This window comes from Phlebotomus papatasi, chromosome 3 (assembly GCF_024763615.1).
Source record: "Phlebotomus papatasi isolate M1 chromosome 3, Ppap_2.1, whole genome shotgun sequence".
NCBI classification, from domain to species: Eukaryota; Metazoa; Arthropoda; class Insecta; order Diptera; family Psychodidae; genus Phlebotomus; species Phlebotomus papatasi.
The window spans coordinates 55,398,015-55,409,409 of record NC_077224.1 but is presented as its reverse complement, the minus strand read 5'-3'; the positions used below and the strand labels follow the sequence as shown (position 1 = coordinate 55,409,409).

The following is an 11,395-nucleotide window of genomic DNA, read 5'->3' as shown; positions in this document are numbered from 1 at the left end:
GATGGGAATTTATGTATAAACTAAAAATTCACATAATTCATTCAACGCAAAAATATATCTGTTAGTTGGTCAGGAAAAAAATAACGACAAACTGAAACATCCCATATAAAACTCTTCCCACCGATGTTTGCTACAATGTCTCGTTAAGATCTGTGGCAAAAGATGGATAAGTTTTGTGGTGAAAAGGGGATGTGATAGGCCTCATATTTTTTATCTTATCCTCACATGGCCACGAAATTCTTCAACCAACCGTATACTTAAGAGTCGTAAAATTGTTATTTGGCATTGGAACAGTATACTATACACCGAAAAAAAGAAATGCATTAAAAATACAAATGGGATTTTGTACAGCTCTTAACCTTCAATTCCGATCTTTTATTGCAACTTTCAACTGCACCATTTTGCGTGCAAAATTAATAAATATCTATCGAATGTTTTGGTCATTTGGTATGATTATTTGTTGAGCTGAATCATACAACTGGTGAGTTCGATGCAACCATAATATTAGAAGACATATTGACGAACTCTGATCATAAATTCAATTTTTTACACTTTACTTGCTCAGTAATCACCAGTTTGCTGGGAGGCACCCTTTTTCAATTAACTAATAACTTTCTGCATAAAGAAAACCAGCTAAAATAACTACACTCACTCAGAGAAATTATTATACAAATTAAATTTTGGGCTCTTAAACCGAAATGTGAAAAGTTTTTCTAAAAACAAAAATTCAGTAAGTTAAAGTTACTTCTACTTCTATTAAAAAAAAATACAAATTTGGAGCCTTAATAAAGCCTTAAAATACTTATTAATACTCCAATTAAAAGGCAGACCGATGCAGCCGGGTTTGAAATTATAATACTCTTCCAAAAAATCCATATTTGGCCAAATCGGTTGAAAAGTGGGCGTTCCAAAGTGGTTGACCTTTGATCTTCAATAATTCAAAATGGTAAATTTCCCGGTCATAGGTATGCTTGGACGAAATATTCGTCTAGACTACTTCTAAAATTATACTACTATAAATCCTTCTTTTTTTTTATTGCTATTTTTTTTACTTGTTTTTCTTTTTCTCTTTATCACAATTGTAAGAGGAATGAACCCTATTTTTGTTATTGAATAAATACTACTATTACTAATACTAAAGCATATTCGAAAATCATTGAGAAAACATGGCTTTTAGGGAATATTAATTATAGGGGATGTAAAAATCTTCAAAAATTGACACTTAACCGGTTCATTACCGATGAATACCAATGCAGTCGGGTTCGAAATTTCAATACCTATCTAAAAAATCCAAATTTAACAAAATCTGTTGAAAAATGGGTTCTCCAAAGTGGTTGACCTTTTACCTTCAATAATTCAAAATGTCGATTTTTTCGGTATTGGTATAGCTCAGGTATAGTTTTCGGTATTGGTATAATATTGGTTAGCTTATTGTCAATTAATTGATAATTGCGTGCTAAATCTCTTAGGGAAGCTTAAAGAAAATCACATTATTCGAAGGCATGAACGTTCGAAGAGAGAGTACTTTCCTCTACCTAAAACTACCCCAACTTTCCTCTACTTGATATTAAAACGTTTCATAAAAATGTTTATTTGTTTTAAATAAAGTTTAAATTGTAAAACTCCAAATTAGAGGTGAAAACTTTCTAAAATTTTTCTCAATTCTTAGATCAAACTGTGCTAAAAAAAACGTGTTAAATTTGATACAAAATCTGCATAAGACAACAGTTAAAATATTTTACAGTATGACTCCAATAGTGTCAACGTATTTACTCCTTATATTCTATGTGTTTTAAGTTGTTAAAAATTGTATTACGTTATTAGTCAAGACAAGTAGTTTAAAAATTTGACGTTAAGCCTGTAATTTTACATAGGAGGAAGTGTGGTACCTTTGAATTGGGGTGCATTTAAACAGGGCCTTTTTCTCATATTTTAAAATGGAACTGAGGTTATCAAATTGTAATTTATTGGTTTGTGGAGCTATATTATTTCATGGTAAGGTCCAGGTGTACTTAAAAATAGAAAAAAGCCCCAATATAGAGGTACCCCATTTTAAAAAATGCCCCACTTTCCCCTACTTTTTAATTTTAATTAAAATTTTTATGGGTTGATAATATTAGAGTCGCACTGTACTTAAAATCATATTCCAAGACTTTCTAAAAGAAAAATAATGTGTAGAATTACCAGGGATCGCCAGGTTAAGAAAAATACTCTATAATTAGTTGAAAATATAAACCTCAAAACATTTATTGGGTGCTTTTGTAATATGCTAATTGGTATATTAATATTTTAATAAATTTAATTTTTTAATAATGATCTTGTTAAAACTCTTGGACCTTCTTGTTTTTTACTAAAAATCAGTGAATATTTTTATGTAAATGATAATTAAGGCCCTTTCAGTGGTTACAAAATTAAATAATTTGGATAAGTCATTTACAAGAAAATTTAAAGAATAATAATTTTAAGATTTAATCTGATCCCTGAGAAAAATCCGAAAATATTAATTTAATATTCTGTTCGTGATTGTTTTTCTCTTGAAATCGGTGTAAACCTCTTCAGGTCATTTGGGGTTACAGTTACCTCTCTTATAGAAAAAAAAATTTAATAAAAAGTGAAATAAAGTGGGGCGTAATTGATCAAAAATGTAATTCTCGTTTAACTCTAGAAAGATTACTATTTTATACGAGTTCTTTGTAATTACTTACACAGAAGTACATTTGGTAAAACCCTTTGCAAAACATCACGAACAATCTGGACAAAGACTGTAGTTTTTACAACATACCTGAAAAGAAAAGAAAAACAATTAATATATTATAATACCACGATGAAGATGATGGCAAGAGAATTTTGCATAAAAAAAGTGGATTTCTTAAGGTTATTGAGAGAAAACTCCAAGACAGTCTCATGGAACAAAGACATGGGAGAAGGCTCTATATCATGATAATATTTACAGAAAATTCGATTTGCATTTTAAAATACGCTGAAGTGATAGTAATTAAGAAACCTATCGATCGGTCATTAGCTCCGTGCGATGGGTAACTACCATGCGAGAGAGAATGCCACACAGAGATACTCGGAAAGAAATCCATTGGGTATCCCAAAGAGACATCCAAGATCCCGCACATTTGAGTTGGATTGTGGTTTTTAGTGTGGCATTACTGGGTGATTCTGACCGTTTTTTTTTTCTTTCTTTCTTTTCTTTTTAATTCAGCCACCTCCTCCTCAACCATTTCTGATTAAATAATATCCGTTCGATTTGAGAGAAGTATTTCCACGCAGTGGCGATCGTCTATTTTGCATATTACGCTCCAATCTCATTGATGCACATGTTGTGGAGCGGTGTTAATGGCCACAAAAGTCCACTAGTTGGACTGAGACCGAGAAATTAGAATTCAGCATCTTTAATTCTTTGGATGGTGCGGTCTCTTGGAATTTTTATGGCGTCCTTGAGTGCAAAAATCACCCATTGATTGTGGTCATTTGGAGTATTGGTAAGACAAGTCGCGGGAAATCTCCTCAAGTCACACATTTATGATGTCCAAGAAATTGAAAGTTCATATGCATTATACTTGTACTCAGGGAAATTTTTTTCCTCCCGACATATGGACTTCAGATCTAGGCTAAGCCATATAGCATAACTTTTCTAATTTCTTATCAATGAAAATTTTTGGAAAAACTTTAACTTAAGATATTAAGGGAAACTGGGGCAGTAGTCAACACGGGGCAGCTGTAAACATTGCGATGTTTTTAATTAAATATTGAATTGTTCCTTGAACAACTGGTCGACATAATTCCAAGTAAATTAGACATAAATACCAGTATTTACAATTATCCCATGTTTACTACAGCCCCAGTTTCCCCTATAGAGAAAAAGATCCATAAGATTCTGAAAAACCAATAAAATTGGTTTTTATTCAGAATTTTGAAATATTCGGGAACTGGACTAAACCTCAAGTCTAAAGACTGATTTATCTAGGATATCTAAGATGACCGGGACCCAGGCTCTAAGCCAGTATGATCTTAGATAAATCAGTCTTTAGACTTGAGGTTTAGTCCAGTTCCCGAATATTTCAAAATCCTGAATAAAAACCAATTTTATTGGTTTTTCAAAATCTTATGGATATTTTTCTCTATAGGGAAAACTGGGGCAGTAGTAAACATGGGGTAGTTGTAAACGGGTCCCAGTCAAAATCCCGAACGGCAAAATCCCGAACGCCAAAATCCCGAATTCTTAAAATTCGGGATTTGGCTGCCACCGTTAGAGCCTACCTTTTCCTATAAGGATAGGCCTTCAAATTTCTTATCTCAAATGGTACAAAATAGAGTGCCAATAATTCAGAATATGATTTGTTAAAGTGCCAATAGATATTCATTTGACCCTATAAGATTAATATCAAATATTCAAGGTGATCACTCATCTGAAAATTTAAGTGTTATACTAAACTTGACCATTCCACGGGCAATTTTGAAATTCTTCGGATTTGTAAGAGTGCAATGGATAAGTTTTCTAACAAATCAATGGTTCTGAAAGCAATAGAATCCCAAAGTCTTTTAACTTTCACAATTATTAATAGTTTGGCAGTAGACTGTAATGTTGGACTATCTCAATTTGCCACTTGTAGTTAACGGTAGCAAGTAGACAAAAAGGTAGCTCCAAAGGTTAAAGAATATCATTAATTAGTAATAAAATAACATTTCAGTACATTTAATATCCTGAAATTGTTAAATAGAGAATGCTGGATAATTTAAATTCCATGCGGATGGAGGATTTCCTTGTGTATCTCAGAACGATTTGTTCTCATTTTCCGGCTGAACTATGTATAATGTTCCTTTGCGTTGGGAAAAAGGTTCTTTTGCAGAGGAACAAAAAGTCATTTAAGATACGCACCGCCCTCTCTCTCTATCGACGTATCTTCCCATAGCACAAGCGTCATGATCATTTTGTGGCATGTTGAAAAACGATCGAGTCGAGTTAATAGAAATAACTGTGCGCTCAAATTATTATTAACAAGAAGCTATGCGCGTTTTATGAAATTATAGGCGATCGTATCTCAAGAAGAGAAAGATTCTTCGATGAATCGCAGTCCAACGTTGGGTGAGTGTGGAGCAGATTCCATTGGACTTTCTGCACAAACACTTCCCATGTGGATGATGGCCTTTTTCAAGTACACACAATATGCCCCCCATCCCTTCACTAAAAAAAAAACCAAGACTCAGAGAAAGAGGTGGAGAAATTTCATTAAAACAAAAACTTACTGCGAAATATTCTTTATATTTATGTGCAACATTTGCTCAGTAAGTTCATCTCCTCCCCTAAAAGGACGGGATCTTTCATTGAGATTTGATTGCAAATACTCAATGGATCGATATAAGCAATTGCCACGGTAAAAAGCTCTCAAAAGCTTTTTATTGAAGCTCACAAAATTTTATCTAAACGGTATACAGAATTCCTGTGATGCGTATAAAATACTTATAAGGGCTTAGTTATTCTTTAGTCAACAAATTGAGCAATTAAGAACTACACAAACTTTTGTAGATGTCAAGAAATTTTATATCTCGTTGATTGACATTTCGACCACTTTAACCCATCGTTGGACGATATAGAAAGATTGTTGAAGACTTCCGTGTAATATTCTTGGAAGAATGATAATTTTACTGCTGATCATAAGCAAAAAATCGGGCGACAATCTCCAAGAATATCGATCAACATGTGGAATATCACACGTTTGACCCAAATAAAGAAATTATTTGAAACACAAGACTATTCACTACCAGCCCTGAAGTTATTTTGTTAAAAGAACTCTGTTCTTATGTTGAATTTTCGAGGTTACCTATCTATCGACATTTCTTTAAACTATCCTTGAGGACGACGTCAGAATACATTAACGCTTTAAGTACGATTGGAACACCGGTGTCCCATAAAGAAAATAATTTTTCCTGACTACCAAAAGTTATTTTTTCCTTATGTTTGTACGTGAAATGGCGAATTTTTAAAATCTCATATTGAAAAATTATTTTAATAATTTTTATACTTCCAATTTTTTTAAGCAAAACCCCTTTTAAAAAAGAATGCTAACTTACTCACACGTAATATTTTTCAATAGACTGATTATTTTATTAATCATTGTTATTGTTAGAAAAATTACATAAAGATTTGGGCTATTTTTGTCCCTATTGCACGTAGAGGTAAAAAATGCACCGAATCTGACTCTGTTGAACTTTCCAAAGTTAGATGTAAATCGTTTCACAAATTTTGTTTATGGGTTTAATTTTTATTGTTGATTTTCGGTCTGTCAAAAATAATTCATCGTTAAAGGGTTAAGTGATTATTAAGAAATTTTCTAATTTAAAATCGTACAACAATCTGCTAGAATATCAATCCAATCGATAAGCACAATGGAAAATTTTTAACCTAAATCGAACAATTATTCACTCTTCTAAACTATTTGTCATCAATCCTAAGAGTTTCTATCACAAATTATTTGTTATCACTACATAGAAAAAAAATATTTTGTAAAATTGTTCATAATGGTTCGTAAATGTTTGTGAATTCCTACAGGAGGATTATCAATTCTCGTAAATCGTATAACTCACTAAAAAGTTCGTAAAAGTTTATATTTTTTCCACAAACATTGTTCGTAATATGATCATTTAACGAGCAGTTTTTGTTCTTTTACAGACACATGCTCGTAAATACACAAAACATTTTAGTAAAATTTTGTCATTTGTTTCTAAAGTTTTGTCATTCAAACAAAAATGTACGAACAAATGTTTGAAAAAGAACAAAAACTCCTCGTTAAGTAAATATGTTACAAACAACGTTTGTGCAAGAATACAAAGTTTTACAAACTTTTTCGTGTGTCATACGATCTAAAAGCATTTCGTTAGTGCCCAGTAGAAATTTTACAAATATTAACGAACAGTTTTATGAAATATTTTTTTCTGTGTATGAATTTTGGAAATTACCCATTGCATGTCGTTGAAATGTCTTTCGAGATGTAGCCAGAGAATATTTCGAGTAATTGTCACTAGCACTGATAAACAAAATTTATTTTCGACTCAAAAGCTCATTATCGAGCCTTTGGAAAAAATTCTCAAAACGATATATATGGAATACTTATGGCCTTAAGGCACTTTACTTGCGGAAATTTGAATTTGAAGAACAATAAAAGGCTTCCAAATAACGATAATCTACCCATTATAGCTAATTGACGCCTATTTCCCATGTGCTGAGAATTTAATCTGGAATTATTGCGGTGTGATTACCGGTCTTAAGCACTATGTGTATGGGCAAAAGAAATGGCCCAAGCTCGATGGAAGCTGGAAGTATAATTGCATTCGATGATTATTCGATTATTATATGAAATAATGAGAAAATGATCTCTGAGTGCGGTGATTGCAGATTGCCCACTATTGGATGGTTTTGTAAGAAACATTACAAACAGAGATCCGAAAAAAGCATAAATTTTCCCACTCGTGTGATAACATAAAATACACTTTCAGTATAATTAAGGTGAATCGATTATAATCTTTTAATGAAGTTTCGTCGTTGAAATTCATATATGATCTCAATTCTCTCTTTCCGTGTTATGAGATATTGAGCAAAATGTATCAAGATCGTAATTCTCTTCTTTTCCACTCTGCCCCCCATTTGCCTTTTTTTATGCCATCGCAATTACACATTTGCCGCTCTCACATCAAATAAATTAAAATGGTACACGATCAAGGTGAGCAAAAACTCCATCAAGTGAATCTCTCTGAACCCTGGGAAGTTGTGAGGTCCTTGAGGGAGACAAATTTAATGTCGTTTCCCTCCTCTTGCAGACAGTGCCACCAAAGCCATTCTGGGCACAACAATTGGATAGCAATTGGCTTTTGTTGAGACACTCAACAGTTACTGGAACCTGCTAAATTTGATCTTTTGGCGCCAAGTCAGCAATTGCTAGAAGACCTTCCTTATTGTCGTTTTTATTAATGGTTCAAATACAAACTCCTTTCAGTCTAATGGATTTTTTTGGTCAATTTCAAAGACAATTAATTGCAATGTTTTAAGTTTTATGAGTTTGCTAAAACTTTCTCTAGATTTTATGTACTGTTTTTGTCAACCTATTTGCAATCAACGAATAGAGATTTTGTACTTGTAAATAAACTCGAATGTTATGGAATGACAATTTATGAGAAAATTTAGGATTTTTTAATAAATCACCTTCGATTTATTGCGAATTCACCTGCAATTTGCTTTAGAATTCTAAATATTCTCATAAAATTCTCGTAATGCTTAGATGATATCCTTGTATGAGCATCAGACCTTGACTATGAGAAATGTTTGTCTTTAATGAAATAAATTACTTGCGTTTGTATGCGTAGAAAACTAAATAGGGTAAAGTGGTACAAGTTGGACAGGGCTTTTATTCTTGATAAATTTAGTGCTTCATTTCTATTTGTATATTTTTATTGCGTTAGTTTTATAATTTGGTTCGTTGTGCTTAAAAAAATTTAGCACTGTACCTATCAAGAAAAAATCCCTGTCCAACTTGTACCGGCGAATTGTCCAACTTATATCACTTTACCCTACTTCGTAAAATTGTTCGCAAAAAGATCGTAAAAGTTTGTACTTATTTCAAAATCATTATTCGTAACAGAATCACATGACCAGTATTTTTTTTTGTAATTTTACAAACATTTATTCGTACATTTTTGTTTGTATTGCAAAATTTATGACAAAATTTTAAGAACCTTATTTGTATGATTACGAACATTTACAAACAAGTGTTTGGAAAACAACAAAAAAGTGTTCGTCAAGCGATTATCCTACGAGCAATGTTTGTTGAAAAGGTACAAACTTTTACAGTTTGTGAGTTATACGATTAACGAGCATTTCATAAGTCCGCAGTAGGAAGTCACAAACATTTACGAACAATAGTACAAAATATGTTTTTTTTTTGTGTGGAAAATAACTATCAAATATGGACAAAAATTTCTCTGGTTTGTAGTGCAAGGACCCATTGGGCTTCACAGTATGATCTAGATGCTTTAATTAGAACAAATAGTCTTTTTGACAAATTTTTACCTTGTTACTGTATAGTTATAGCAAGATACTTAATACAATACTTTAAACAAGCAGTGTTTTTGTTTATAATTTAGAAAACCCGAACCCTTAGACTACAGAGACAAATTTATATTTGCGCAAGTGGAACTATTACGTTAATTCCTTTCATTCATTCGTGAATTGGATGATTTAACCTATATTTTAAAGATTAACTCATGAAAGCAGTCATAGGCTTTGTTTATAGTTGGTATGAGATGCTAGCATGAAGTATAGAGGCAAATTGAAAATTATTTGAGGCACGGTATTCGCCCTTTCCTTAGCATCGTGAAGCATCCCATAGGGTATGGCCAAAAGCAGGTTCACAACATTACGTTTTTAGAACGAGAGTTTCTGGAAAAATACTTAAAAGATATCGACTTGTGTTTTTTGCAATGCCACAAGCCAACTATAGGGGAAAGTACTCTCCCTTCGAACGTTCATGCCTTCGAATTATGTGATTTTTCTTATATATTTCCTAAGAGACTTATACACATTTCTATTAAATATTAATTAGCTTACTATCAATTATTGATAATCATGTAATAATTATGTGTAAATCTTTTAGGGAAGATAAAGAAATTCATATTATTCAAATACATGAACATTCGGAGAGAGAGTACTTTCCCCTACTTTTATACATTTTAGGAATGCCTTAATTTTTTTTTTCATATTAATTTCACACTTCATTGGGATCGGTAACAATAGTCATAACCAAGCAAAATTAATCCGATGCGTACTTAACTTATATTTAATTGTAAAATTTGAACTATTATATCAAATGCTAGTAATTAATGAATGCTACCAAAACTCTATCAGGGCTTATCTCTGATTTTCGTCTATTGTCCAAATGGAGGCCAGAAAGACACAGTCAATTGGTTATTCTTTTTGCTGTCTTCGGATCAATTAACTGGAGAAACCTTGATCTAATTGCACGACTTTTCGATCACGTCTCAATCGCTTCCTTATTTCTAAGAGTTTTAACCTTGTCTGCATCAACGACAAACCCCTCAGTGGCTTCATTTTGTAAAATCGCCGATGGAAGATCGCTTTACAATCTTCTTACAATACCCAGATCGACTGTGGCTCCAGAATCCTATTCCAGAGATTGCCACATGGTGTGAAAAGTGACTTGCGAAAGTATCTTTACATTGTACCTTCGAAATTGCCTCCTCCTCACACCTTTGAAACTTTTCTCTTGGTTTTTCCATGGAATTCCATCGCAATGGAATTATTGAATAGCAGCACCTGATTTTGATCCCTGTCCCTGGAGATTTCTGTGAGAAAGGGGGAATTTTCAGGGTGGAGTTGGGGGGGAGATATCTGTTGTCTGGGATTGATCTCTTGCTGTTATTTTTACATGGAAAAAGAAAAGGTCATGGCAATATTGAATTCATCCATGTGAAATGATCAAAAAGTAACTATACCCATGATGTTGGATGTTTCTCGATTTGTATCTTTGGAGAATGGTTTATTGGAGGCAATATACCAGAATTGTGTTATATTCTTCGCAGTAAGTCCACTTTTTGCCCCATCTTCAGTTACAACCTCTCACTCTGGTCTCCATCTTCAGTTCATCCCAATCTTTTTGGAACTCTTCTCCCTTCTGGCACGCACACAGACATTTAAGCAGGGAATTTATCTCTGAAGAGACTGATGTAAAGAAAAAGTTCTGTATCTTCACGCATTCACTTTTGAGATTTGTGAAGCCCACATACAAAAGAGGCATTTTTTTCTGTTGTATATGGATCTTCTGTTCTCAATTCAAGCCCAGAGATATTCTCCTATGACCAACTGATTGTCTTGGCGAGGAAATAATCTTTCGGCGGGAGTTTATGACGGTGTTGTTATGTAACATTTTTGATGAATGTGACTTTTGGCCCCGAAGAGTGCAAAATTCTCGTATAACTCTTACCATCTTAAGCGTGGTAAAATTCCTTTGGTGTCACCTGCCCAAAAAATTACCCACTGTGACACTGAGTCAAGTGCCCTGGAAGAGTCTATAAGGAATTGAAGGAGATCCTTTTAAATCAAAGGCAAAACTTTCAAACAAGGGGCAAACTTTATAGTCAGAAGTGGTGTACAGCTAATATCAAATGCATAACATACGAAAATTAAATGAAAATTTTAGAAAGTATGAAGTTATACATTTTTGGATATCTCAAGATTTAGTAGCTTGGATCGCCAATTATCCTAACTTGCTTGACCCCTAAATCAGCAGTTCTTGTGGATCTTATAATGGTTCGATTCCAATCAAATATGAACATGTTTATTCTGGCATTTTACTTTTCTCAAGTGCTGCTGTATTAT

The 11,395-nt window shown here is 33.0% G+C and overlaps 1 protein-coding gene across 1 annotated transcript in view; it reads right to left on the bottom strand.

Moving 5' to 3' along the window:
• Window positions 1–1,042: 1,042 nt before the first annotated feature.
• LOC129806725 (protein dachsous-like) overlaps window positions 1,043–11,395 on the bottom strand; it is an 87,842-nt gene continuing 77,489 nt past the window's right edge. The window contains exon 3 of the mRNA XM_055855497.1: window positions 1,043–2,782. Within this exon, the coding sequence (XP_055711472.1) occupies window positions 2,741–2,782 (42 nt within the window). The 3' untranslated portion in view covers window positions 1,043–2,740. The remainder of the gene's footprint in view (window positions 2,783–11,395) is intronic.